The 25,245-nt window shown below is 60.8% G+C and overlaps 19 protein-coding genes across 19 annotated transcripts; 10 read left to right on the top strand and 9 right to left on the bottom strand.

Moving 5' to 3' along the window:
• On the top strand, window positions 1-1,700 carry OT_ostta06g01810 (P-loop containing nucleoside triphosphate hydrolase; the record flags this gene model as incomplete). Its single annotated transcript, XM_003079762.2, has 1 exon — window positions 1-1,700. A coding segment is annotated over one exon (1,700 nt), but the record flags the coding sequence as incomplete, so codon positions are not given.
• Window positions 1,701-1,792: 92 nt separating this feature from the next.
• Window positions 1,793-2,164, bottom strand: OT_ostta06g01800 (Ribosomal protein S17; the record flags this gene model as incomplete). The annotated part of the gene is made up of 1 exon (XM_022984001.1): window positions 1,793-2,164. One exon carries the CDS (start codon window positions 2,162-2,164, stop codon window positions 1,793-1,795), a length of 372 nt encoding a protein of 123 aa, XP_022839205.1.
• A 164-nt stretch (window positions 2,165-2,328) lies between these two features.
• On the top strand, window positions 2,329-3,774 carry OT_ostta06g01790 (Aminoacyl-tRNA synthetase, class Ic; the record flags this gene model as incomplete). Its single annotated transcript, XM_003079760.1, has 1 exon — window positions 2,329-3,774. The coding sequence occupies one exon, from the start codon at window positions 2,329-2,331 to the stop codon at window positions 3,772-3,774; it is 1,446 nt and encodes a 481-aa protein (XP_003079808.1).
• Window positions 3,775-3,828: 54 nt separating this feature from the next.
• On the bottom strand, window positions 3,829-4,410 carry OT_ostta06g01780 (Putative thiol-disulphide oxidoreductase DCC; the record flags this gene model as incomplete). Its single annotated transcript, XM_003079759.1, has 1 exon — window positions 3,829-4,410. The coding sequence occupies one exon, from the start codon at window positions 4,408-4,410 to the stop codon at window positions 3,829-3,831; it is 582 nt and encodes a 193-aa protein (XP_003079807.1).
• Window positions 4,411-4,560: 150 nt separating this feature from the next.
• OT_ostta06g01770 (Protein of unknown function DUF775) lies at window positions 4,561-5,250 on the top strand (the record flags this gene model as incomplete). The annotated part of the gene is made up of 2 exons (XM_022984000.1): window positions 4,561-4,723; window positions 4,847-5,250. The coding sequence occupies 2 exons, from the start codon at window positions 4,561-4,563 to the stop codon at window positions 5,248-5,250; spliced, it is 567 nt and encodes a 188-aa protein (XP_022839204.1).
• A 134-nt stretch (window positions 5,251-5,384) lies between these two features.
• Window positions 5,385-6,068, top strand: OT_ostta06g01760 (Ribulose-phosphate binding barrel; the record flags this gene model as incomplete). Its single annotated transcript, XM_022983999.1, has 1 exon — window positions 5,385-6,068. The coding sequence occupies one exon, from the start codon at window positions 5,385-5,387 to the stop codon at window positions 6,066-6,068; it is 684 nt and encodes a 227-aa protein (XP_022839203.1).
• Window positions 6,069-6,111: 43 nt separating this feature from the next.
• On the bottom strand, window positions 6,112-7,746 carry OT_ostta06g01750 (Protein phosphatase 2C, manganese/magnesium aspartate binding site; the record flags this gene model as incomplete). The annotated part of the gene is made up of 1 exon (XM_003079757.2): window positions 6,112-7,746. One exon carries the CDS (start codon window positions 7,744-7,746, stop codon window positions 6,112-6,114), a length of 1,635 nt encoding a protein of 544 aa, XP_003079805.2.
• A 164-nt stretch (window positions 7,747-7,910) lies between these two features.
• OT_ostta06g01740 (unnamed product) lies at window positions 7,911-8,333 on the top strand (the record flags this gene model as incomplete). Its single annotated transcript, XM_022983998.1, has 1 exon — window positions 7,911-8,333. The coding sequence occupies one exon, from the start codon at window positions 7,911-7,913 to the stop codon at window positions 8,331-8,333; it is 423 nt and encodes a 140-aa protein (XP_022839202.1).
• Window positions 8,334-8,414: 81 nt separating this feature from the next.
• On the bottom strand, window positions 8,415-11,312 carry OT_ostta06g01730 (Vps54-like; the record flags this gene model as incomplete). Its single annotated transcript, XM_003079756.2, has 1 exon — window positions 8,415-11,312. The coding sequence occupies one exon, from the start codon at window positions 11,310-11,312 to the stop codon at window positions 8,415-8,417; it is 2,898 nt and encodes a 965-aa protein (XP_003079804.2).
• Window positions 11,313-11,604: 292 nt separating this feature from the next.
• Window positions 11,605-12,747, top strand: OT_ostta06g01720 (Nucleotide-binding, alpha-beta plait; the record flags this gene model as incomplete). Its single annotated transcript, XM_003079755.1, has 1 exon — window positions 11,605-12,747. The coding sequence occupies one exon, from the start codon at window positions 11,605-11,607 to the stop codon at window positions 12,745-12,747; it is 1,143 nt and encodes a 380-aa protein (XP_003079803.1).
• A 127-nt stretch (window positions 12,748-12,874) lies between these two features.
• OT_ostta06g01710 (Glycosyl transferase, family 3) lies at window positions 12,875-13,963 on the bottom strand (the record flags this gene model as incomplete). The annotated part of the gene is made up of 1 exon (XM_022983997.1): window positions 12,875-13,963. One exon carries the CDS (start codon window positions 13,961-13,963, stop codon window positions 12,875-12,877), a length of 1,089 nt encoding a protein of 362 aa, XP_022839201.1.
• A 479-nt stretch (window positions 13,964-14,442) lies between these two features.
• Window positions 14,443-15,567, top strand: OT_ostta06g01700 (WD40/YVTN repeat-like-containing domain; the record flags this gene model as incomplete). The annotated part of the gene is made up of 2 exons (XM_022983996.1): window positions 14,443-14,580; window positions 14,674-15,567. 2 exons carry the CDS (start codon window positions 14,443-14,445, stop codon window positions 15,565-15,567), a joined length of 1,032 nt encoding a protein of 343 aa, XP_022839200.1.
• A 96-nt stretch (window positions 15,568-15,663) lies between these two features.
• OT_ostta06g01690 (Protein of unknown function DUF760) lies at window positions 15,664-16,962 on the bottom strand (the record flags this gene model as incomplete). Its single annotated transcript, XM_022983995.1, has 1 exon — window positions 15,664-16,962. The coding sequence occupies one exon, from the start codon at window positions 16,960-16,962 to the stop codon at window positions 15,664-15,666; it is 1,299 nt and encodes a 432-aa protein (XP_022839199.1).
• Window positions 16,963-17,623: 661 nt separating this feature from the next.
• OT_ostta06g01680 (unnamed product) lies at window positions 17,624-18,853 on the top strand (the record flags this gene model as incomplete). The annotated part of the gene is made up of 1 exon (XM_003079751.2): window positions 17,624-18,853. One exon carries the CDS (start codon window positions 17,624-17,626, stop codon window positions 18,851-18,853), a length of 1,230 nt encoding a protein of 409 aa, XP_003079799.2.
• A 54-nt stretch (window positions 18,854-18,907) lies between these two features.
• OT_ostta06g01670 (Thioredoxin, conserved site) lies at window positions 18,908-19,675 on the top strand (the record flags this gene model as incomplete). The annotated part of the gene is made up of 1 exon (XM_003079750.2): window positions 18,908-19,675. The coding sequence occupies one exon, from the start codon at window positions 18,908-18,910 to the stop codon at window positions 19,673-19,675; it is 768 nt and encodes a 255-aa protein (XP_003079798.2).
• A 17-nt stretch (window positions 19,676-19,692) lies between these two features.
• Window positions 19,693-21,771, bottom strand: OT_ostta06g01660 (Glucose-inhibited division protein A-related,conserved site; the record flags this gene model as incomplete). The annotated part of the gene is made up of 1 exon (XM_022983994.1): window positions 19,693-21,771. One exon carries the CDS (start codon window positions 21,769-21,771, stop codon window positions 19,693-19,695), a length of 2,079 nt encoding a protein of 692 aa, XP_022839198.1.
• A 146-nt stretch (window positions 21,772-21,917) lies between these two features.
• OT_ostta06g01650 (Ribulose-phosphate binding barrel) lies at window positions 21,918-22,853 on the bottom strand (the record flags this gene model as incomplete). Its single annotated transcript, XM_022983993.1, has 1 exon — window positions 21,918-22,853. The coding sequence occupies one exon, from the start codon at window positions 22,851-22,853 to the stop codon at window positions 21,918-21,920; it is 936 nt and encodes a 311-aa protein (XP_022839197.1).
• Window positions 22,854-23,020: 167 nt separating this feature from the next.
• On the top strand, window positions 23,021-23,758 carry OT_ostta06g01640 (Ribosomal protein L29; the record flags this gene model as incomplete). The annotated part of the gene is made up of 2 exons (XM_022983992.1): window positions 23,021-23,065; window positions 23,405-23,758. 2 exons carry the CDS (start codon window positions 23,021-23,023, stop codon window positions 23,756-23,758), a joined length of 399 nt encoding a protein of 132 aa, XP_022839196.1.
• Window positions 23,759-23,912: 154 nt separating this feature from the next.
• On the bottom strand, window positions 23,913-25,214 carry OT_ostta06g01630 (Peptidase M50, putative membrane-associated zinc metallopeptidase; the record flags this gene model as incomplete). The annotated part of the gene is made up of 1 exon (XM_003079747.2): window positions 23,913-25,214. One exon carries the CDS (start codon window positions 25,212-25,214, stop codon window positions 23,913-23,915), a length of 1,302 nt encoding a protein of 433 aa, XP_003079795.2.
• Window positions 25,215-25,245: the final 31 nt, after the last annotated feature.

Below are 25,245 nucleotides of genomic sequence, written 5' to 3'. Positions count from 1 at the left end.
CGCGGGCGCGGGCGCGGGCGCCGAGCGACGGCGCGCTGGACGACGCGTTCGAACGACTCATCGTCGACGTCGACGCGTTACCGCGCGTCGACGTCGACGACGGGGCGCTGGAGACGATGACGTGGGAAGAAATCATCGAGCGCGCGCACGGGACGGCGATCGAGCGCGGTGACGACGCGCTGAGGACGCGGGCGAGGGACGCGCGGATTCGGGAAGACATGTGGGGGTGGGCGCACGAACCCGAGCGCGTCGTCGTGTGCGGCGTCGGCGCGAAGGATGGACGGATGACGATGAGAGGTGAATTCGAGTTGGAGGATTCGTTGGATGAGCTCGAGCGGTTGGCGGCGACGGCGGGGTGCGCGGTGGTGGGTCGGATGACCCAGCGGCTGGCGCGCGGGGCGGTGCCGGCGACGTACCTGGGACGAGGGAAAATCGGCGAACTGCGTGAGCTCTGTGGGTTACCGCGCGCGTTGGAGGATGAGGCGGAGGAGGACGATGAGGAGGAGTGGGATGATGAGGACGAGGACATGGATTGGGGGGACGAGGATGATTATGAGGATCCAGAGCCGGAGCGAAGGCAGGATCGACGCAACGGGTACAACATCGACGCCGCGAGCGTGGACATGGTGATATTCGACGACGAGCTGTCGCCCAAGCAAGCGAGGAATTTAGAGCGCAGGCTCGGGGACAAGGTACGCGTGTGCGATCGGACGGCGCTCATTCTAGATATTTTTTCACAGCGGGCGCAAACCGCCGAGGGTCAGCTGCAGGTGGAACTGGCGCAGCTCGAGTATCAGATGCCTCGTCTGTCGAAAATGTGGAGTCACTTGGAGAGACAGGTCGGTGGCGGTAAGGGTAATGTAAAGGGTATGGGGGAGAAGCAGCTCGAGGTCGACAAGCGTCTACTGCGCGAACGCAAATCACTCTTGACGGCGAAAATTGAGAGCGTGCGAACGCATCGCGAACAGTACAGGCAGAAACGAAAAGCGGAAAGGATCCCGATCGTTTCGTTGGCCGGGTACACGAATGCCGGGAAGAGCACTCTTTTGAACAAGCTGACGAAATCGGATGTGTTGGCCGAAGATAAGCTCTTCGCGACGCTCGATCCGACGACGCGCCGACTCGGCCTCCCGAACGGTATGAGCGTGCTCATGACGGATACGGTCGGTTTCATTCAAAAACTACCCACACAACTCGTCGCCGCGTTTCGTGCGACGTTAGAAGAAGTCCTTGAATCGTCGCTCATCTTGCACGTCGTTGACATCTCGAGTGAGCTCGCAGAGGTACAGATGAGTGCGGTGAACAACGTGCTCGATGAGCTCGATGCCAGTCACATCCCCCAACTCTTGGTGTGGAATAAGATCGATCTCGTCACCGACGAGGAAAAAATGCTCGAGATCGAGATCGCGGCCGAAGCGGCTGGGGCGGTTTTGATCAGCACGCACACAGGCGAGGGCCTGGACGCTCTCCAAGAAAAAGTTTCGGCGATCATCATGCGAAGCGCGCTCACCAGGTGCGAGCTCTTAGTCCCTTACGAACGCGGCGCCCTCATCGGCGAGATGCGTCGATCGGGATTTATCGAAACGGAGGAATTCCTCGAGAACGGCACTCGAGTGGTCGCGTACCTTCCCGTGGGTATGGCGAGACGACGCGACGTCGTCGGATACCTCGCTCGAGCGTCCCGCGCCGACGACTCCTAAATCGCAATCAATCTTCACTGTAATCTCCACGCACGCGCTGGCTAGAAAAAACTTTAGATACACATCACACGCTCTACCCCTCTCTCGCGCCCTCATCTCGCCCTACTCGACCCTATGCTCTCGTCCGCGCCGCTCGCCGCGAACCCTCTCTTCGCCGCCGCCCGTTCCCGCTTCTCCACCCCCACCCGTTCCCGCACCGCCGCGTTCACCGCGTCCAAGTCAAACTCCCGCTCTTTTCGCACCACCGCCTCCACCACCCATCGCTTCGTCTTACTCAGCGGCCGCGACGGCGTCAGCCGCACGAGATCGCCCACGCGCGCGATTTCATCCTCGTCGTGCGCGCTCACCTTGCGCGTCGTCTTCACCAATCGCTTCAACCGCGCGTGTCGTCGCACGCGCTCGATGTACACCGTCACCGTCTTCATCATCGCCGTCGAGGCGACGACGCCGACGAGCGCGCGCATGGCTCTGCGGGGCGCGACGCGATGGGCGACGATGGCGCGATGATGGCGGGTCGAGGGGACTCCTCGAGGGGTCGTGACTCGTGAAACGCCACCGACACCTCGACCGCGCGACACGACAGAGCGCGACACGACGGCGCGCGCGCGCGGCGCGACGACGACCGATCATGCCCTCGGCCACGGATGACGACGCGACCGAGCAGACGGTGACGCCGTGGGACGTCGAGGGCGCGGACGGCGGTGGGATCGATTACGCCAAGCTCGTGCGAGACTTTGGATGCTCGACGATCGAGAATGGGATGATCGAGCGCATCGAACGATTGACGGGGACGCGGGCGCATCCGTTCTTGCGGCGGGGGCAGTTTTTTGCCCATCGCGAGCTGGACGTGATCCTGAACGCGTACGAAAAGGGGGAGAGGTTTTATCTGTACACGGGGCGAGGGCCGTCGAGCGAGTCGCTGCACTTGGGGCACTTGATCCCGTTTCACTTCACGAAGTGGTTGCAGGACGCGTTCAAGGTTCCGTTGGTGATTCAGTTGACGGATGATGAGAAGTTTTTGTGGAAGGATTTGGAGTTGGAGGAGTGCGAGAGATTGGCGAGGGAGAACGCGAAGGACATCATCGCGTGCGGGTTCGATCCGAAGCGGACGTTTATTTTCTCGGACGTCTCGTACATGTCGACGCCGATGTATAAGAACATGATGAAGATCGCGAAGTGCGTGACGCTGAATCAGGTGAAGGGGATCTTTGGATTCACGGGGGAGTCGAACATCGGGCAGGTTGGATTTCCGCCGACGCAAGCGGCGCCGAGCTTTCCAGACTGCTTCCCGCACATGTTCGGCGAGAGTAAGACGAGTTTGCGGTGCTTGATTCCGTGCGCGATCGATCAGGATCCGTATTTCCGGATGACACGCGACGTCGCGCCGCGCATCGGCGGGTACAAGCCGGCTCTGATTGAGTCTCGGTTCTTCCCAGCGCTCAAGGGCGAGAATGGAAAGATGAGCGCCTCGGACGCGACGAGCGCTATCTACGTCACCGACACGCCCAAAGAGATCAAGAGCAAGGTGAACAAGTATGCGTTCAGTGGTGGCCAACAAACGGTGGAGGATCACAGGCGACTCGGGGGTAATCTGGACACGGATATTAGCTGGAAGTGGCTCAACTTTTTCCTCGACGACGACGAGGAGTTGGCCAAGATTGGAGAAGAGTACAGTAGCGGTCGCATGCTGAGCGGGGAGATCAAGGCAAAGTTAATCGACGTTCTCACTCCCATCTGCGTCGGACATCAAGAGGCTCGGGCCAAGGTAACCGATGAGTTGATCGATGAATTCATGTCGACGCGTCCTCGCGTGTATGCCTCCCTCTTTGGCGACATGGGCGACGTCGCGGGCGCGCTCGATGAAGCCACGATCGCGAACGCCAAGCCCGGCGTCGCCATCGGCGCCCCTGCGATCGAAATCAAGCAGAAGAAGGGACTGCTCAAAGCGCAAACCGGAGAAGACGGCGGCGCCATCTCTAAGAATCAACTAAAGAAGATGATGAAGGAGAAGCAAAAAGCCGAGGAAAAGGCTGCGAAAGCCGCGGCGAAGGCTGCCAACGCCGAGGGCGCTTAGAAATGCGCATTCATTCAATCTAAATTACACATTGACGAGCAGTCACGACGACGTTCATTCCTCGCACGCACCGCTCTGCACGCCGCACGCCTTACCGTCCAGGACGGCTTGACGCGCGCGCAGGTGTTCCTCGAGCGACCCCCTTCCCGTGACGTTCAACCGATACTTCGCCCACACATCGTACACCGCGTTCGCCGCTCGCAACAAGGCCGGCACTTTCGTGAACGCGTAGACGTATCCGATCCCCACCGCGTCGTACGCCCGCTTAAACACTTCGACGCCCGTGTACACCGTCCCGTCCGGCGTCAAGCCGTGAATCGTCGCCATGGCCGTCTCGTAATCGATCCCCGCGTTCTCTTTCGCGTCGTACCCCTCGCTCGCGCAATCTACGAGCGAGAGCTTCCCCCGTCCCTCGTCCTTCGCCCGCAAGAACTCCACCTCGCGCACGCACAGGGGACAACCGCCGTCGTAGAGCAAGCGAAACTCCCACTTCGTCGACGGGTTCACCTCCACCGCGCTCGCTCGGGTGCTCGCGCGACGGAACGACGACGTCGGACGACGCGCGCGGATCTCAACGTTCCGTGAACTCGCGCGAGCGATGGAGCGGAGCGTCGAGCGAGCGACGACGCGGGACATGGCGGTGGATAATGACGCTTCGAATGACGTCACAGTGCGGTTCGACGGTTCGCATCGCGCTCGACGCGCGTCGACGCGCTCGACGCGCGCGGTGTGAGATAGCGACGCGTACGAGTCGTTGATCGACGCGAACGCGAGCGCGGACGCGTCATGGCGTTCGGTGTGGTGCTGGCGAAGAAATCCGCGGTGGTTCTTTCGGAGAGTTTCCGAAGAGTGGACGAGCGCTCGTGGGCGCTGGATTTGTCGGGCGGGGCGACGGCGGCGACGCACGTCGAGTGTCGAGACGCGTGTTTCTTCTTGACGTCGACCGGACGTGCGTGATCGAGCGTTCGGCGCGGGTGATCTCGTGAGCGAAGCGACGCGGAAGTTGTTGGACGCCGAGCGAAAAAGCGTCGAGCGAGAGAGACTGACGCGCGGTTTCGTCGATCGATCGCAGTTTTGGACGATAACAGCGCGCTATGCTTTTATATCCAGGCCGGGGACAGCGCGTGGGAGTACTGCGGATGCGTCGCGAACGCCAAGCCCTCGGATGTGTTCGCCCTGCGTTGGCCGAAGAGCGCGGACGGCGGCGATTTCCCGAACGCCGCGATCGGTGTCTCCGTCGAACCCTTAGCTTTGGCGCTGGAAAAGGAAGCGGCGATGGTGCAACATAAAGAGACGTTCGCCAAGCGCGTCGCTGAGGATCTTTTCAACTTTATGCAGAGTTTTCAAGGTCCCGAGAGCACCGCGGACCACATGGTGGTCCCGGTGAACATCCTCACGCGCTGGTTCGACAAGTTTACCGCAAAATTCCGACGCGATCCAGGCTTCTTAGACCGACCGAGATTGGATGTCGCCTGATCTCGGCCACCTAGCACGCATTGATTAGCCCAGGTGCGCACTAGCAGCGCGCTTCGTTAGCGCGGACGACCGGTAATACCGACGCGCAACAGTTGTCTTCCTCCGCACTTCACCACGCCTCACGAGTTCCGACGATGCCTTCTCGAAACCAACCGGTGATCTCCCCGAGCTTACTGAGCTGCGATTTCGCCCGCATGGCCGATGAATCCAAGAAGGTCATCGCGTGCGGCGCCGATTGGTTACACTTGGACGTCATGGATGGACACTTCGTCCCCAATCTCACCTTTGGCGCGCCCGTGATCGCTGCTCTGCGACCGCACGTCCCCGACGCGTACTTCGACGTGCACCTGATGGTGACGAACCCGGAGGATTACGTCGAACCGATGGCGAAGGCTGGGGCGAACATGTTCACGTATCACGCGGAGACGACGAAGACGGCGGGGGAGGCGGCGGAGCTGTGTCGAAAGATTCGAGCGAGCGGAATGCACGTCGGGGTGGCGATCAAGCCGGCGACGAAGGCGGAGGTCGTGTTTGGGCTCGTGGATGAAGGTGCGGTGGACATGGTGCTGGTGATGACGGTGGAACCGGGATTCGGAGGACAAAAGTTCAATCCAGAGTGCTGCGCCAAGGTAAAGACGCTTCGCGAGCGCTTCCCAGATTTGAAGATTCAGGTGGACGGTGGATTGTCGGCTTCCACGATTGACGTCGCGGCCGAGGCAGGGGCGAACGTCATCGTCGCGGGCAGCAGCGTGTTCGGGAGCGCGGATTGGAAACAGGCAATCGACGTCCTTCGAGAAGGCGTATTGAAGCATCAATAAAACATTTTGGATATTGTAATGAGTCCCAGTACAGTGCATTTCTCTAATCGTCAAAAGGTCGATCCGCTAAGCGCACCATAATGATGCTGATGTCGTCCACGCTGCGGCGACGACGTGCGCTCGCGACTAACCTTTGCAAAGCTGTGTGCGCGCACGAGTCGCCCTCCTGCAACACGTCGTAAACTTCTGCTGGATTGATGACGTCCCATATGCCATCGCTCGCGATGGTTAGAACTTTCTCGCGTGATTCCGGCTCGATGTGAATCACCTCGGTGACAAAGGGATGAGCGATGAGGCCGACATTTTGATCTTTGAGGAACTTGTCTCCGAGAGCGCGAGACAGGGCGAGACCGTACAGGCGCGTCGCCTCGGGCGGTAATTCAGCGCCAGCCTTGTTCAGACGATCCTTTTCCTCTGCATGGCGTACTTTGTGCTCTGGGGTAAGATAATGCGCGTCGTGAGTTTTCCCACTCGGCGCCGGAGCCGATCCTATCGCGACGCTTGAATCACCCACATTTGCAGCTTGAAGCATGAGGCCACCTGTTTTGGTGTCTCTCCATACCAAAACGACGCTTGCCGTACATCCTTCGTACTCCACCGCCATTGTTTCATCGCTTTCTATAAAAGCTTCCTCTAGAAGCGTTCGCACGCCCTCTGGACCAGGAACTTTGCCGGCTAATCGTCGCGCGAGGACTTCTGGGAATAACGTCCGCGCGCGCTCTGAGGCCATGTGGCCGCCGTGCCCGTCAAACACGGCGAACACTCCCACGGCTGGATTCCCTCGAAGAGGGCATTCCACCAAGACTCTATCCTCTGATTTCGGACCCTTCGATCCGTCAGCTCGAACGACGTGATGAAGATGCAGCGCCGAGTCTTTGGTGATGGATTCGTCCCTGAAGAAGTGTACCGACACGTGCGGACTTCCGCTGCGCTCGCCGAGCTTGATGACGTCGCCGTGCGAGATCTTCTCCCACGGTCCCGGCACTCGAGACTCGACGGAAATTGTCGCACCGTTCAAGCGCGTGCCGTTGAGCGATCCCATGTCTCGCATCATCCACGAGGACCCGTCCCATCGAACCTCGGCGTGCACCGTTGATACCTCGGCGCCCTCGACGACGAACCTGTTCTTCTGTCCTCGACCAAAGCTGAACTCGTCCACGCCGAGCGAAGCAATCATCGTCGCACCTCGACTTGGCCCGCTCTCGACCTCAAGTTTGAGCGCCGGGCGCAGGGATGATACGGATCGACTCCGCGTCTTCGGCTTTACCGCCGTCGCCGGCGAAGGCGCCCTCGGCGCCGCGAACGTCTCCCCGTTCGTCGTCGCTGTCTCCGTCGTCGCTTCTTTCACCACCATCGGCGCATCCTTCACAGATGCGTCATCTCGCGTCTCCTGGGCGACCCCGGACGCCGTCGCCGTCGTCGCCACCTCCTCGTCCTCGCGTCCCGTCGCCGCCGCGTCCAGCGCATTCGCCGTCCCGACGCAATCATCCTTCGCCAGCCCCTCGCCCGACGTTCGATCGCCCGCGCGCAGACGCGCGAGCAGCACGCCGACGGTTCCGAGCCCTAGCGCCGCGAGCGCGAGCGCCGGCGTCCCTCGCGACCGCGACAGCGCGCTCGCGGCGTCGTTCGACCTCGACGAGGTCGTTGCTCGCTCGGGCTTTGAATCCCTCGCTCGCATCGTCGCTGCGTCGCGCGCGGACGGCGGGCGTCGATCACGGCGCGCTCGTAAATCACCCTCGACGACGACGACGCGCGACGCGCACCGCGGCGCGCACTGCGGCGAGTCGCTCACGCATTCGTCTGGACGCGCATCGGCCGCACCATTCCGACGCGCGCGTCGTCATGCTTCGCGCGCTCGCGTCCTCGACGTCGGCGCGCGCGCTGCGATGTCGCGCGCGGGCGCCGAGGTCGACGCGAGCGCTCAATCTCTCGGCGTTCGACGGGGAGAAGACGCGAAAGAAGTCGAAGGAGGAACTCCGAGCCGAGGCCGAATCGATGGAAGAGCTCGGCGTGGTGCGAGCGGTGAGCGGGTTGATCGGCGCCGCGCTCGGGGGTGGGCTGGTGTTCGTTCTCGGTGCGGGGGCGGTGAGCGCGGTGGCGGGGGGGCTGGCGAGCGCGCTTGCGCCCGGGGTGGAGGCGCGGCGGACGAGCGAGCGACGGGAGGCGCTGCGGAGGGAGCTCGCGGAGGAGAACGGGTGGGGATTCGGGGCGCGGGCGCGCAGGCGTGAATTGAGGGAAGAGATTGCGGCGCTGGATGGGAATTGAGACGGACTCGGAGGGGAAGACAGTTGTAATAACGTACGGTGACAAATTTGCGAACTAACACGACATGTTTTCTAGAGGTTGCTAGTGCGTGCTCGAGGCGTTCGGGCTCGAGGGCGCGATGTGTTCTTCGTTTTCTTTCGTTTGCTCTTCCGCTGAAGCGTGAACCGTTGGTGCCGCGGTCCCCGGCGTTGTCGTCCCGCGCTTTGCTCGGAAGTCGCACGCGAGGGCCGCGAGTGCGTCCTCGTTCTCGTCTTCAGAGATCACCGGAAGCTCCACCATGGACTCGTTCACCACATCGAGATCTGTACTGATTTGCGTCACGATTGTCGCGTCATCGGTCGCCGCTATTTCAAGGGATTTGACCTTGGAAACGATCGCGGCGCACAACTCCCGCCGCACTCGACCGAGGACATCGCGCTGGTCAGCTTCGTTTAATAATTCTTTGATAACCCGTTTCAACGTCCCCATCTCTTTCGTGAGAGCCGTCGCGAACTCGGACGGCGTTATCGGATCCACCGTCTTGCTCTTTCTTTCTCTCAGTGATTTGACAACAAAAGATAAACGATGTAAGTGGAAGTCCACGCGTTCGCTCATGATGCTCACGAGCTTGTCGTGAATTTCACTCTTGTGCAGCTTTAAATCCCTGAACATGCGATCGAACTCTTGACGAAGAAGTACGAGCTTTGGCCCTTGGATGAGTGCACACATGATCTCTTGCAATCTCGGAAGAAGCGATATGAATAAGGACACACTCTGCTGCGCGAGACACAAATGTTTCGCCGTGATGGATTTCAGCTTGGACACTTGCATCGCGCCTGCGCCCAAAATGAGCTGACAGACGCCCGCGTTATACTGCTTGATCAGATCAATCGTTCGATGCGTCATCTCGGTAGATAATGAGGGGTTTTGACGCGCCATGCGCACGTAGTCGACCAAAATCTGAACCAGCAACACAGCACTGTTCACCGGGTGAAAGAGCTCACCTCCAACTACGATAGAAGAGACATCGCCAATATCCTCACTTTTGACGTCCGGAAATGTCATCGCGCCTTCCATCAGAGCGTCAACGAGAGCTTGCAAGTGTACGGGCAGCTTTGCGCGCGCCCACGTTTCGCATTCGAGCAACGAGATAAGTTTTGACGCTGACAACGAGTGCTGCTCGCGAACAAAAGATTTGCCCTGGTTCACCAGCGTTGTCCGCAAACTCAGGCAGCGATGTTTGCCTACCGTCTCGGCGAGTTCCAAGAACGCGTTTGTTGCCTCTGTTATCGCCATGAATTCTCTCGATGAGGAGGCTACGTTCATGGGTGCCCGCACTCCAAGAAGTTTCGCAAAACGTCCTTGCGCGATATCAATCACCTTGCTCAGCGCCTCATTCGCGATCGCTAGAGCTGATTGAGACGATGCGTGATCGATATTAACCGCAGCATCGCGCGCGGCCGAAATCAGACCCTCGCCTATGCCCCGAAGCGCTGCTAGAGACTCCTCGTCGCTTGTAATAACAGCTCGTACCATTGCCCTCACCTCCTTTGCTCGTTCAAAGTACGAGTTGAATATATCCTTCAACCCAAGGAGAAGCTCAGCGAAAACTTCTGCAGGAAGACTTCGAATCACAGTCGCGTGCACGGAATCGAAGACGGTATCGTCCGTAGATGGCGTGATTTGTCGACGAACTTGTGTGATTGTACTGAGCATGATGTGTATCGCTACGCGCTCAACAAGCCTCACGTCTTCAACGATCGCTGTGAGCCAGCTCTGCAGCGCCTCACACACGAAAGAACTACCAGAATACAATAATGAGATGAAAGGAGGAATCATTTTCTCCAGACTATTGATTTCCTCGTCGATATTTTGCTGCGTCAACTTTGAATTGCTCTGCGGCGGCTCCATACCGCACGTCTTTGCGACTTCGGACAAACGGTCGAGCGTTCGAGCCGAAACCAAGGTCCTGGCGTCCTTTGGAAGACTTGCTCCTTCTACGAAATCACTTATCATCACTTCCCGCACCTTGTTCCTGGTGTACTCGACGTGTTCTGGGAGTGTTCCGAAGCACGTCAACTTGGCGAGCACTTCGTCCTCCGCGAGCGCCTTCTTAATGTCTTCTGCGAGTTGAAGCGCGCCAGAGTAATCGCTGCTCTCCACGAAAACATCCATATCAGTTCGCATTTGCTGTAACGCCGCGACTTTCGTGAACGTCTCCGTCAACGTCTCGAGATTGTCTCGCTTGTCGCGCAAGCTCAGCATGAGCTGTCCCGGTTTGACCAACTGTTCCCTGATGTCCCTGACGCTTTTCCGCATCGATGCTACTTGACGCTGCGTGCCGGCCATCGCTTCGTGAAGATGGTGCAAGTCACTTAGCGCGGTGAAGAATTCATCGCTCTTCTCGCCAATCTCGCGGATCAAATGCTCCTCCACCGCGTCCAAGTGCGCTATGAAATCTTCCTGCGTCTCCATCGCCGCGCGCGCTAAATTTCGTATGTTCACCTCATCCAACCCAACGCACGCGCGCGAGAACGTCTCCGGCTGGTGTAACTCGAATATCTCGTCGAAGAAGAGCGCCGGAACGCTCTCGACGCCGCGCTCGCTCCCCCCCGTCCCCGCGGGACTCCAGCCCGAGCTCCCCGCCTCGGCGCTCCGCGCGCTCCTCTCTCGATCTTCCACGAACCCGGCGTAGCGCTCTCGCATCGCGCTCAGGTACCCCTCAAAGTCTTTCATCGACACCTCCGGGAGCAACTTCGACGCGTCTCCCGGCGCTCGATCTGTACTCGTCCATCCTCCGCGACCGCGCTCCGACGCGAGCTTCGCGAGCGCGTCCAATCCCGCGCGCTCCGCCATCATCTCCAGCGCCTCGAGCGCTCCCGGCGCGCGCGCCGTCTCCACCCCCTCCGACGCTCGGACGACCGAGCTCAGGTACGCGCACGCGCGCGCGCGCTCCAGCGTCCCGCGTTCCGCGTCCGGTACCGCATCGCCATCATTCATCCTTCACCCACGCGCCGTCGCCCCACCCTCGCGCGCGCGTCTTCGCGCCCGCGCGCGCGGACGACCGCCCACGCGCGAGCGAGCGAGCGAGCGAGTGCGGCGACGCCCGCGCGCGCGTGGTGGAGCGCGACCGCGCGTCGACGCGCTCGGGGACGCTCGACGGCACGCACATGGGTCGAAATCAATCAATGTACGACGACGTGCCCCCGATGGGTGACGACCATCGATTCCGGGCGCCGTCGGTGACGACGCGTCACACGCGCGCGCGTCGACCCCGCGCCTCGCTCGCGCGATGGCGCCCGACGACGAGGACGCCGGGAAAGACTTTCCCGTCGTCTGCGAGGACTGCCTGGGACCGAACCCGTACGTGCGGATGATGAAGATCCCGAGAGGGAGCGAGTGCGCGATCAGTGGTCGGCCGTTCGACGTCTATCGCTGGCGCCCGGGGAGCGATGCGCGGTATAAGAAGACGGTGGTGTGTAAAGAGATCGCGCTGGCGAAGAACGTGTGCCAGGTGTGCCTGTTGGACCTGGATTACGGGATTCCGGTGGCGGCGCGGGACGCGGCGCTGGGACGCGCGGGCGGGAACGCGTTGCCGTCGAGCTCGGTGAACAGGGACTTCGCGGTGAACGCGATCGCGAAAAAGTTAGACGAGGGAGAGGATGCGTACGAACACGGGGAAAAGGAGCGGAACAACGAGCTGTTGATGCGGTTGGCGAGGAAGAAGCCGTATTATAACAAGAATAAGTCGCCGATTTGTACGTTTTGGCTGAGAAACGCGTGCACGAGGAACGACTGTCCGTATCGCCCGTGTAACGGGGACACAAACATGCCCGAGCTCAGTGCGGCGCCGGAATTGAGGAAGCAGAACATCAAGGATAGATACTTCGGGACGAACGATCCGGTGGCGGATCAAATGTTAAAGCGGGCCAAGGAGAAGATGGAGAACAGAAAGCTTACTCCGCCCGAGGACACGAGCATCACCACACTCTTCATCGGAAACGTCGATCCAGAAAGAGTTAACGAGGACGATATCCGTGGACGGTTTTATCGCTACGGCGACATTAAGAGCATTCGCGTGATCGGGAACAAAAAGTGTGCGTTCATCACATTTACGTCGCGCGCCGGAGCGGAGAAAGCGGCGGAAGACGCAGCGTTCAATTTGGAGATCAACGGCGTGCAGTGTCGATTGCAATGGGGTAAAGTCATGGAGAAGAAGTCGACGGGCGATAAGGGTCCTACTCCTTCGCCGGCACCGACTGTGATGATGATGGCGCCGGGCGTCGCTCCGCCAGCGGATGGAACCAACCCCGCTGACTTGCCCTCTCACATGGCCATCCCGATGCCGGCGCCATCCGCCGTCGGCGCGAAGGTCGCGTATCCGTCTCAAGATCCGACGGCCATGGGGGCAATCTCGAAGGAGGTGAAGGAATGAGAGCGACAAAACTTAGTAGGAATTGACGTTGCCTCGAGAAATGGGCTTAATCTTTTTTAGCAAAGAAGTGTAAATGAAAAGCTTAAATTGCATCACAATCAAACGAATACACTTCATCCATCGTCCCTTACGCCTCGTTCTTCTTCAACTCCTGAGTGAGCGCGATCCAAGCGTTAAGCGTCTTGCCAGCCTTGCCGCTCTCATGGGCCTCTCGCGCCATGGCGATGCCCTCGGTAACGTCCTTGGCTTGTTGCGCGGCAGCCATGGCGACGCCGGCGTTAAGAATGAGCGTCTCTGCGATCGGACCCTTCTCACCCTCCAGGGCGGCGCGCAAGAGCTTGGCGTTCATTTGCGGGTCGCCGCCTCGCAAATCCTCAAGCGTACACGCCTTTACGCCCACATCCTTGGGCTCAAAGGTGTACGAACGCGTGCCGTTCGGGGTGACTTCGACGACGTCCGCCGGGCCAGCCGGCGTGAGCTCGTCCAATCCCATGGAGTGAACGACGAGCGCCTTCTTCATCCCTAGACGCATCAAGGAATCCGCCATGAGTTGCTGCACGCCCGTGCTGTAGACGCCGACGAGCGCGTACTTGCTATGCGCCGGATTCAGCATCGGCCCGAGCATGTTGAAAGCCGTGCGCACCTTGAGCGCCTTACGCACCGGAGAAACCTTGGCCATGGCGGGGTGGTATCTCGGGGCAAACATGAAGCCCATGCCGACTTCGTCGATGCACCGCTTCATGCTCTCCGGACCCAACTCAATCTCCACCCCCAAAGCCTCGAGCACGTCTCCCGAACCGCAGAGCGAAGACACCGATCTCGAACCATGCTTCGCCACCTTGGCCCCGGCCGCGGCGGCGAGGACGCACGACCCGGTGGAGATGTTCACCGTCCCCGCGTCGTCGCCCCCAGTCCCAACAATATCCAACACCTCGTCGCCCGCGTCCACCTCCACCGCTCTCGACTGCATCGCCTTCGCCAACCCCGCCATCTCCGCCGCTGTCTCCCCCTTCGCTCGGAGCAGCACCAAAAACGCCGCGATCTGCGCCTGATCCGCGTCCAATAACGCCTCCATCGCCGCGTACGCCCGCTCCTCGGATAAATCCACCCCCGCGCACAAATCCTCGATCACCTTGCGCAAATCGATCGCGTTCGCCGGCGCGCTCACGGCGAGAATAACTCCACCGCTCGTTCGCCGCATCGCGCGCGTCTCCATCGCGTCACCCCTCGCACGTCGACCCGCGCGCGCGTCGGACGTCCCCTCGGTCGACCGCGTCGACGTTCGCGCGATCTTCCCTCGTCCACGCGCGCGCGCGCTCGGCATCGCCATCGGCATCGACATCGTCATCGACATCGTCGTCGTCGTCGTCGTCCCGCGCGCGCGTCGCGTCGTCCCGTCGTCGGCGGCGTCGGCGTCGTCGGCGTCGTCGCGATCGTCCGAGGTGCGGTGCACGCGTGTGCGGGAAATCCAAGGGTTTGTGAACGTCCCCCGCGACGCGCGCGCGTCCGTCGTCCCGCACGTCGTCGCGCCCGAGCGCGCGCGCGAGGGGCGGACTCGATCGACGCGCGCGCCGAGCGGTGGTCGCGCGCGCGGACGCGGCGGTGTGAGCGAGAGGAAGAGGACGCGTGGGGAGGACATCGCGTGGATTCTTCGATCGGGCGAACGCGGACACGCGCGCGTGATTCGCGAGCGAGATGTCGTGGGGCGCGCCGACGGCGCCGGCGAACCCGAACGGAGACTTTACGGTTGCGAACCCGCCGAGCGATGGGATCTCCTCGCTCGAGTGGTCGCCGGTGGGGAACTTTTTAGTGGCCACGGCGTGGGACGGCGACGTACGTGTCGGACGATTCGAACGCGAGAGGCGAGACGCGAGCTAGAGGGAAGAGTGTGGGTGACTGACGACGACGAATGTGACCGCGTTGCAGGTGTACTGCTATGAGGTGGCGCAAAATGGCCAGGCGATGCCAAAGGCGTCGACGAAACACGAGGCGCCGGTGTTGTGCAGCGCGTGGTCAGCGGACGGCGCGAGCGTGTTCGCCGGGGGCTGTGATAACATCGCCAAGAAGTGGGATTTAGCGACGCAGCAATCGACGCAAGTGGCGGCGCACGACAGCGCGATCAGACACATGGCTTGGATTCAGGAGGTTAATCTCCTGGTCACCGGTTCGTGGGATCGCACGCTGAGGTATTGGGACACGCGACAACAAAATCCCGCGCTCAAGGTGCAGCTTCCGGAGCGATGCTACGCGCTCGACGTCAAGCATCCGCTCCTTGTGGTTGGATGCGCCGAAAGGCAGATTCAAATCTTCGATCTGAATAGACCGGATGTGGCGTACAAGAACGTCATGTCACCACTTAAATACCAGACTCGGTGCGTGGCAACGTTCCCAGATCGCTCGGGCTACCTCGTCGGGTCCATCGAGGGACGCGTCGCGGTGCAACACGTCGAGGACAACCTGCAAAGTAAGAACTTTACGTTCAAGTGCCACAGAGAAGGCACGCAGGATATCTACTCGGTGAACTCCATATCTTTCCACCCGACATTTGGAACCTTCGTTACCGCTGGCGCAGACGGAAATTATAACTTCTGGGACAAGGATAGCAAGCAGCGCCTGAAGAACATGAACAAGTGCCCTGCGCCGATTTCGTGCGGCAACTTTAACCGTGACGGGACGATCTACGCCTACGCCGTGTCGTACGATTGGAGCAAGGGCGGCGATAACCCACTCTCTAACACGCCGAACAATATTTACTTGCACGCTGTGCAAGAAACTGAGGTCAAACCGCGCGGAGCGAGGACCGGTATTGGGCGTCGTTGAGCGAGAGACGGTGGTAGCATAGGATAGTGTTTTTGAATAAGACGGGAAAAAGTGATAAAAGTCGCCTGCTGCTTACATTGATGCACATTAAAAAGCCTATATCCGCGTCAAGAGAGGTTTCGATTCTAAACTCCCCGTCTCAGCGTCGATGGAGCGCTCGGTTTTCGCTAACGAAGCGCCGAACGCGCACGCCTCTAGCACGATGTGCTTAAGCTGATTTACGTGCACAGTGATGCGTTCGTCTGTGGTGTCGTCGTCGACGCTTCTGTGCGGTTTGCGACGATACTGACCCAAGCTCGTCAGAACGCAGTCTCTGTCGCCCGCAAAGAGCAGCGAGACATGCAACTGCAGCACCTCGGCCGCCTCGACGGAGGCGAAGCGTGCCGCGTGCGCGCGCGCTTGTGGTCCCATCTCGTCGACGTACTGCTTCAGCGTGATGAGATTATTTCGAAGCGGGAATCCATTCGGAACACGCAACAGCACGGGTACCTCGTATCCCGAGACGCGTTTATTCTTCTTCCCGCTCGGTGTTTCCTCCTGCATCGCCTGTAAAGTGCTCCTGAGCACGCGGTATCGTGGCATCTTGCCCGAGTACCCAACAGTATCGAGATGCACGAACTCCATCATCGCCGACATCGCATGCTCGAGCTCGAACCTTCGTTGGCTCGCCTGCAAAAAGTACCCGAATGACGCGCACTTGAGATAAACGTCCGCCAGCGTGGACGTCGTCACCGAGTGCGTCAATCCAACTTGTTTGGAGTTCTTCGAAACGTTCTCAAGTACTCGTAAAACGAGGTTGATCATGAACTCGTCCGAGCCCTTGGGGAGGACACTCTGCAATCGCTGACACCGATGCGCTAGGCGGAACCGCCCACGACGTTCGCTCGCGCTCTCGCTATCGTCCCCTCCCGCCTCAAGCACCACGCGCGCCGCCTTGAGATACATGATGTCCTCCACCTCCATCCTCGTCAGCGCCGTTCGTCCGATGACGCAGTCCATGTCGCACTCGTCCGTCTCCAGCCCTTCGCCCGCCGTGAACCCCTCGTCCACCAACCCCTTGAGCGCTCGTCCCGAGGCCTCTTCGAACGCCTCGTTCCCTCGAAGCTCGTACGTCTCCGCCAGTGACATCCCAAGTTCGGTTCGACACTCCACTCCGCGCAACGATCGAGTCGCCGTCTTCGGGACGTAGCTCGCCGCCGCCGCCGCCGCCGCCGCCGCCGCCGCCGTCTCGTCGCCGCCGCCGCTCGACCCCATCGACGCCGCCCTCGCTCCTCGACTCGACGTCATCCCCCACCGCGTCGACATCGATCCCAAACGTCCACCTCGCGTCGAACCGATCGACCCACGTCGCGTCGCGCTCGACGAACTCGCCGGAATCGTCGTCATCCGCGTCATCGCCGCGTGTCGAGAATTATCACGCGCGATTCGGTCCCCCGGACGCGCGCGCGCGCCGCGCGTCGCCCGACGCGCGCCGCCGATCGAGGACGCGATCGACGACGACGCGATGCGCGCGCCGATCGACCGAGGCAACGCGCGCGCGCGAACGCGTCGAGACGTGACGGTCGACACCGATGGGGCGCGCCCGTGCCGTCGTCCCGTCGACCGTCGAGACGGACGCGCGCGCACGTGGTGTGACATTTTCAACGCGCGCGCGAGACATTTTAGACGAGGTGTAACATTTTTGGACGTTTTCGGGTCTCTCCGTTTTAACGGGTCACGTCTCTTCGAGGCTGGACATTTTTCTCGAGTCTCTCGGAACTTGATGAGTCGTACATCGTGAAAAACGCCTCGCGTTTTTTACAGTTTTTTATTTTCACCTTTAATTTTTCACCCAAACGAACGTAAAGAGTTTTTAACGATGTATGACTCGTCAAGGTACGAGAGACTCGGGAAAAATGTCCAGCCTCGAAGAGACATGACCCGTTAAAACGGAGAGACTCGGGAATAGTATGATAATGGCGACCGATCGTAATATTATTTTCTTTGCTTTTGTTCTTTCTGTTTTCGCTCCCTCTGCTCGTGCGAGCGGTGTTCGACGCGAGCGCGCGACGCGACGATGGCGACGTCGACGATGACGGAGGCGGCGGAGCGCGAGACGTTGTTACGCGCGCGCGGGGACGACGCGGCGGAGGTATCGGAGCGAAGTGAGACGCGCCGTGAGTTCGTGCGCGTGGCGTTGGTGTTGGTGTCGTGCGCTTTGGTGTTGGGCGTCGTGAGCGCGTTCACGGGCGTGAACGCGGGCGCGAACGCGGGCGCGAAAGCGGTGAACCAACGCCTTGGGGCGGCACCGGTGAAATCGTTCGCGTGGTTGATCCAAGGGAAGGACGCGCCGGGGGAGTATCAGCGGTGGGCGAGCGACGCGAGAGACGTGTTCGAGTTGGCGTACATGGCGGACGACTCGATCGAGAAGGGCGATCCGTTTCGATTTCACGTTCCGGGGACGAATTGGGCTACGGGGAGGAACGCGTTGATGGAGCGTGCGGTGAGGCATGGGCTCGAGCGCGAGGATGGGAGCGACGGATACGAGTATTACGTCTTCATCGACGATGATTTACCAGCAATGATGAAGCCAAATGCGACGGAGTACATGGCGGCGTTCGAACGAGAGCTCATGAACAAGCGACCGATGGTGGCGTACACGCCGTCCTCAAAAGGTTGGGCCACCGGGCGGGCGAGAGGCGACCCTCGTGGACGTCACGGGCACGACATCGTGGGACCGAATTTTTACGATCCCAACCTTCAGGCGTTCCATACATCCACTCTCGGGTTGTTACTCCCGATCGACGCGTCTAGAGACTCGCCGTGCGTGGGATTTTCGTCGATGACGACGCACTTGATGAGTTTCGCGTTCTTCTCGCACGGTATCGTCGGATTTCAATCGCGCGACATTCTTCTCAACCCGCACGAGGAGCATGCGCACGGAGGCGACGAGCCGCATGCGACTAAGTACCGAGCCGACAAAACATGCGGAGCCGTGGTCTCCATCAACAACGCCCACCCGACAACACAACCGGCAAAGTACCTCGCCAAGGCGCTCATTGGGCCGCAGTCTAGACCAGCACTGCACGAGGCAACGCGAGCGACTGGCGGGAAGACGCCGATTCGATTCATGCCGAAGTGCGCTGAGCGAGTCCCGGTGCATCGTCATCGCGCCAATCCCAAGTGGATCAACGCCAACATCGATTCGAAGCACCCCATGCACTCACTACTCTTGGGATTCATGGAGAAATTTCCCTCGCTCTTCCCGGACGACGCCGACTTTTACGTGGACAAACCGTGGTGCTGAGAACGCTCTAGCCGCGCTTGTAGTAGAGAGTAGAGGCACTTATCGACGCGCGCGATGACGACCGCGCAGCGCGCGTCGATAGCGACGCCCACGATTCGCTCGTCATCTGCGCTCGCGTCCCGAGCACGGCGCGGCGCCGTCTCCGCGCGAGCGCGTCCGAGCTCGACGTCGAGCGAAACGTCCAGCGCGTCCGATGTCGAGGAAACGCGCTCGTGGGAGACGCGGCGCCGCGAGGCGATCGCGGCGAGCGTGATCGGTGTCACCGCGTTCATGAGCGCGGGATCGAACGCTCGCGCGCGAACGGAAAGCGTGTTGGAGCTCACGCCCGAGAACTTTGAGCGCGAGGTGACGAACTCGACTAGACCGGTCTTCATCGAGTTCTACGCGCCGTGGTGCCCGTACTGCAAGCGGTTGGAACCAATATGGGAGGAGTTGCCGAGTAAACTCGAGCAGGCGGGATCCAAGACGCGCGTGGCGAGGATGAACGTGGACACGTACACGGATTACGCGAGCGCGTACGCCATCACGGGCTTTCCGACGTTGATGTTGTTCGAGAATGGCAGGCCGGTGGGGGCGAAACAGGGGTTGGTGGACATGACGACGGCGATGAAGTATGCGGGCGTGCGTGATGAGGGCGTATTGGCGCAGTTCGTGCCGGAGAAGAAGCTCGATAAAATATTATCTGGGGCGCAGGTAGAGTATGTGCAAGGAGAACTCGGCGAGATTCGCAAGGAGTTAGGAGGTCTCGATTCAGACTCGCGCGCTCGAGCTCTCGCGGCGCTTCAACAGGTCGAATCAATTATTGGCGTGCGCTCGCTCTGATTAGTTGTTACAGATTGCTAATTTCTATGTTTCTTCCTTGTCACCACGCGAAACAGCGATAGCAGCGCTGCAGGCGTGACGCCCGATATTCGACTCGCCCGCGCGAAAGTGGTCGGACGGACGGCCTCAAGCTTCTCTCGGTCCTCCAAGGACAGATTATCGATCGTGGAATAATCGAATGCGTCGGGAATCACGAGCTCTTCCTCCCTCCTGATATCTTCGATGTCCTGCGCTTGGCGTTCCACATACGGCCTGTAATACGCCTCGATTGCCGCACACTCGAATGCGCTACGATCTTCACCGTTCACGGCATGTAGTACTTGTACACGTGCGTCAGACGCACCAAGAGCGTCCGTCGCGGCACGAAGGATCTCATCGATGTCCCAACGTTGAGATAGCATGTTTGACGCGCTCAGAGGTCTGCCGTGCTTGGCTATCGGCAAATCGGGCGCATATGACTGCCAGCGCGACGGAAGTAAGGAGATCGCGTCCAGTGCTTCGCTAGCTTGCTTCACAAGAGCGCTTCGTCGCGCACCTGCGCGCGCGCGCTCGGCGGAGACGAGACCAAATCGCTCGCCGAGTTCCGTGAGACGGAGATCCGCGTTATCCGATCGAATGCTCAGCCTGTACTCCACGCGCGAACTGAACATGCGATACGGCTCGCTCGTTCCTCTGCTCGTCAAATCGTCGACGAGCACTCCTAAATAGCTCGAGTATCGAGGAAGTATGAATTCTTCCCCATCCGTACTCGCAGCGTTTGCGCCGGCTATGATACCCTGCGCCGCTGCCTCTTCGTATCCAGTGGTACCGTTGATTTGCCCCGCCAAGAACAAGCCTCGAACTTTTTTCGTCTCCAGATTTATTTTCAGCTCTCGCGGGTCAACGTAGTCGTACTCCACGCCGTAACCGGGTTTCAAAATGTCGACTTTCTCTAAACCAGGAATTGTTCGCACCATTTTCACCTGCAAATCCGGCTCCAGGTTATTCGTGATCCCGTTCGGGTACACGACGCTGGTGTTGAGTCCTTCGGGTTCGAGCCAGACGCGATGATTTCGTCCCGGGAACCTTCTCACTTTGGACTCGATGGATGGGCAGTACCGCGGTGTCGTTGGCGATCCCTCCATGTCGAGCTCGTACTTGGACTTCGGAGCCGCGGCGATGAATTTTTCCGTCTCCGGTGTGGTGTACGTGCTATGACACATTATCTGCGGCGCCGTTGGTCTCCAAGGCTCGGCGCCGACCCGTCTGCTCGATGATGTGAAGGTGAAGGGGATCGGAAGCTCGTCGCCAGGTTGCGGCTGACAAGCCGCCCAATCAATTGAGTTCCCATCCAGTCTCGGCGGCGTTCCCGTCTTCATCCGCCCCATATCGAATCCAACGCCGTAAAGCGTCTTTGCTAGACTATGCGCCGCCTTACCCGCCTGAACGTCCGCATTCTCCGTGCTTGCATTGGCTAAACGCCCCGCCACGACGCGTTTCGATCCGATGTGTAGTACGCCGTTCAGAAACGTCCCCGTCGTGATCACCACCGTCCTCGAGCGAAGCGCGCGTCCGGTGTCCAACATCACCCCTCGCACTCTCCCTCCGCCCTCGTTCGAACTCTCGAGATCGAGATCCACGACGGCCGCGTCCACGACCTCCAAGCCGCCGATGCCGCTCACCAACCGCAGCGCCTCTTTCTTGTATAGCTCGCGATCCATCTGCGCCCTCGCCCCTCGCACCGCAGGTCCTTTGCTCGAATTCAACACTCTGAACTGGATCCCGCTCGCGTCGGCGATCCGACCCATCAATCCGTCCAGCGCGTCGACCTCTCTCACGAGCGTCCCTTTGCCCAAGCCGCCGACAGAGGGGTTACAGCTCATCTCCCCGATCGTCCCGTTCGGGTTCGGGGTGACCAAAGCGACGCGAGCGCCTCTTCGTGATGCCGCGGCCGCGGCCTCGACGCCGGCGTGCCCACCGCCGACGACGACGACATCGAAATCGATGCCGGCGGAGGACGACGCGCTCGAGGAGAGCGCTCGTGTGGACACCGAGGCGCACGACGCGACGCGATCGAGGACATCGCGGGCGAGTGCGCGAGTGCGGGTGATGCGCATCGCCTCGCGCGATGCCTTGCGTGGGACGGACGACGAGGAGTGCGGAGTGAAGGTTAGCAAAATGTGATGAATAATGACAACATCGAGTGCGCGAGCGCGGCGTCGATGGACACGCGCCGATCGATCGTTCGCGCGATGCAACGTGCTCACGCACCCGGTCGCTTAGAGGCCTTAATACCCGCGATCGCCTTGGCGTAATCGTCGGACTTGAACACGGCAGAGCCGGCGACGAGGGCGTTCGCGCCCGCCTCGATGACCTTGTACGCGTTCGCCGGGGAGACGCCTCCGTCAACCTCGATCCACGGGTTCACACCCTTGGCGTCGCACATTGCCTTGATCTTCGCGATCTTCTCAACCTGAGACTCGATGAAGGATTGACCACCGAAGCCCGGGTTGACGGACATGACGAGGATCAAGTCGACCTCTTCGATGATGTAGTCGAGGACGGAAATCGGCGTCCCCGGGTTCAGGACGACGCCCGCCTTGCATCCAAGATCCTTGATCTGGTTGATCGTTCGGTGCAAGTGAATCGTCGCCGCGCCTTCGGCGTGAACGGAGATGATATCCGCCCCCGCCTTCGCGAAGTCCGCAACGCGGAGCTCCGGTTCGACGATCATCAAGTGGCAGTCGAGCACCTTATCCGTCACCGGGCGAATCGCATCGACGACGAGCGGTCCGATCGTGATGTTCGGCACGAATCGGCCGTCCATGACGTCCACGTGCACCCACTCCGCGCCAGCCTTATCGATCGCCTCGATCTCTTCCCCGAGCTTTGCAAAGTTCGCGCTCAGAATCGACGGGCTCACGATGATGGACTTTTTATCGCACGCATCCACCTTGGCGTTCGCGCACACGTGAAGACCCCCGCGCCCGCGCGGGACGCCCGCGCGCGATCGCGCGCGCGCGGTGGTTCCGTAACCGATGGAAGACGTCGCGGAGAGCATCTCGAGCGACGGGCGCGCGACGTCGACGTGTGCGCCCGAGCGCGAATCGAGGGTTCGCCTAGGCCCGCCCCCGCGGTCGCGCGCCCGTCGACGGCGTGGAGGGTTTAGGTTTCCGTAGTCCACCGACTGTTCGCCCATCATCGACCGCCGCGCGCGACGCGATCGATGTCCCGGGAGGGTGACGCGCATATGGGGTTCATCGGGCGTGCATACGGAGATCCGTCAGATGTGCGGCGAGGTGGACGCAAAGAAATGAAACCCCCGCGCGCGCCGGGCGACGCGCGCGCGACGTCGCGACGCGGACGATGTTCGCGCTCTCCGTCGCCGCCGTGCGCGTCGACGCGCTCAAGGTGCGCGCGCGGGGCTTTGGAGATATCGCGCGCGATCGCGTCGCGCGGGTTGGAGTGGGGGGGGTGGGCGCGGGGGGGGGCGGCGACGTCCGCGGCCGAAGGGTCGGGCGGCGACGTCGGCGGCCGAGGGCGCGGTCGGGACGACGCGAAGGCGAGCGTCGGGGGGGGGTGGACGCGCGGGGGGGGGGGAGGGGTATTTTATCTTCCCGTTCACGCCCTCGCGCGCGCCGTGGGCGTCCGGGATGGGCGTCGACGGCGCGGGGAGATCGCGACGAGGGAGCGAGGCGAAACCCTGAAACCTTGAGACTGACCGATGATTGATTTGTACCCCGCGCGTAGGTTTCTGCCCCGACGACGCGCACGCAAAAGCGTGCCTCCGTGGTCGTTCGCGCCGAGGCCGATGCCGCCGCCGATGAGTACTCCGCGCTCAAGCCGACGAGCGTGAAGGACTTCAAGGACATGTCCAACGAGGCGATTATCGAGGAGGTGGTCAAGTGCAAGAAGATGTTGTTCCAATTGCGCATGCGTCAAAGCACTCGCAAGGAGTACAAGCCGCACCATTTTGGCATCTTGAAGACGAAGGTTGCGCAGTTGTACACTGTCAAGCGCGAGCGCGAAATTGCGGAAGGGGTCAACATGCGGGACTCTCGCGAGTTGAAGCGCAAGGACCGCGTGGCGAACATTTACCTGTGATTCAGGTCGGGGTGAATTGTGATAGCGAACAATTATTTTAGTAGAGAGTGTTAATGCGACAACAGCCATTGCGTTACGAGCGAATCGAATACTGTCGTGCGACGAGACGCGCGCGAGCGCCGCCTTAAACCACGCTCACGCGGGCCATTACAATCTAACGAGGAATCAAGTTGATGGCATCGCGAAAGATTAATGACGTGCCGGAGATGAATAGAAAGAGTACTCCGGCGCCCGTGATGCTCTGCTCGACCGTCTTCGGAATCTTCTTTCCGCCTCGCGCGGCTTCGATGGCGATGAGAAGTAAAAAACCGCCATCCAGCGCCGGCAAGGGAAGTAAGTTGACGATGGCGAGGTTGATGTTGATAACGGCAGCGAACTGGTAGAGGCCGCTGATGTCATTTCGCATGACCTCGGCGCCAGTGGTGACGATGGCGATGGGTCCGCTCACCTCTGTCTTGTGCTCGTTAAAGTTTGTGAACAAGCCAGAGAGGCTGTTCCAGACCAAGGCGGTGAGTCTGGAGAACTCTTTAGCGGTCAGCGTGACGGCTTCGACGGGATTACTGGCGATGTGCTTGCTCACGCTCGCGTTGGCCTCGAGTCTGACGCCAACCTTGCCTTCACCGGCCGCGGTCGAGCCCGGGCGCACCTCGACGATTTTCACCTCAGGCGCGCCGTCCGCTCCGAGGTGCATGAGCTCAAACTTCATGAGTTCGTTCGGTGATTTTTTAACCGCATTTACCAGCTTACCCACGGACCCGCCGGTCGCCGCGAGAGGTTCACCGTCCACGGATAGAATGATATCGCCCGCTTCGATGCCCGCCTGTTGCGCCACCGACTGACCCGTGAAACCCTTCACGACGACGCCCGGTTCGAACTTCTGCTCGCTGAGTCCGATCGTCGTGACTTGATTGTACAAAATCCCGAACGCGAACAAGACGTTGGCGATGATTCCCGCGGACACCACCAACGCGCGATCCCCCGTCGGGCGGTTGCGCAACAAATCCGGGTCATCCGCCGGATACGGACAGTCCTCGTCGTCGTCCGGAAACGCGACGAACCCGCCGAGCGGAATCGCCTTCAGACTATACTCCACCTCGGGCCCACGATAGGTGAACAGATTCGGTCCGAATCCCACCGCGAACTGCGTCACGTGTATCCCCTGCCCCCGCGCGGCGAAAAAGTGTCCGCACTCGTGCACGGTTATGATCACCGCCAACACCCCGATCGCCGTCAACGTCGACGCCGGACCTTGAACATCGATCCCAAGCGCGCTCACCGCCCCCAACCCCGCGAGCGTCGTCCCTCCGACCCGCTCGCCGACCCTCTCGCCGAACCGTCTCGCCGTCGTCTTCGACGTCGACGCCCGCGTCTCCACCCGAGCCCCCTCCACCCCTCCCACCCCACCCCCCGCGCTCGCGCCCTCGTCGCCGTCGCGGCCGCGCATCGCCGTCGCCATCGTCCCACCGCGCCCCTCTCCCGGCCATCGC

This window comes from Ostreococcus tauri (genome assembly GCF_000214015.3).
Source record: "Ostreococcus tauri WGS project CAID00000000 data, contig chromosome 06, whole genome shotgun sequence".
In the NCBI taxonomy this organism is placed as follows: domain Eukaryota; kingdom Viridiplantae; phylum Chlorophyta; class Mamiellophyceae; order Mamiellales; family Bathycoccaceae; genus Ostreococcus; species Ostreococcus tauri.
Note: the sequence above shows the minus strand (reverse complement) of the source record. Positions and strands in the feature narration are given on the sequence as shown.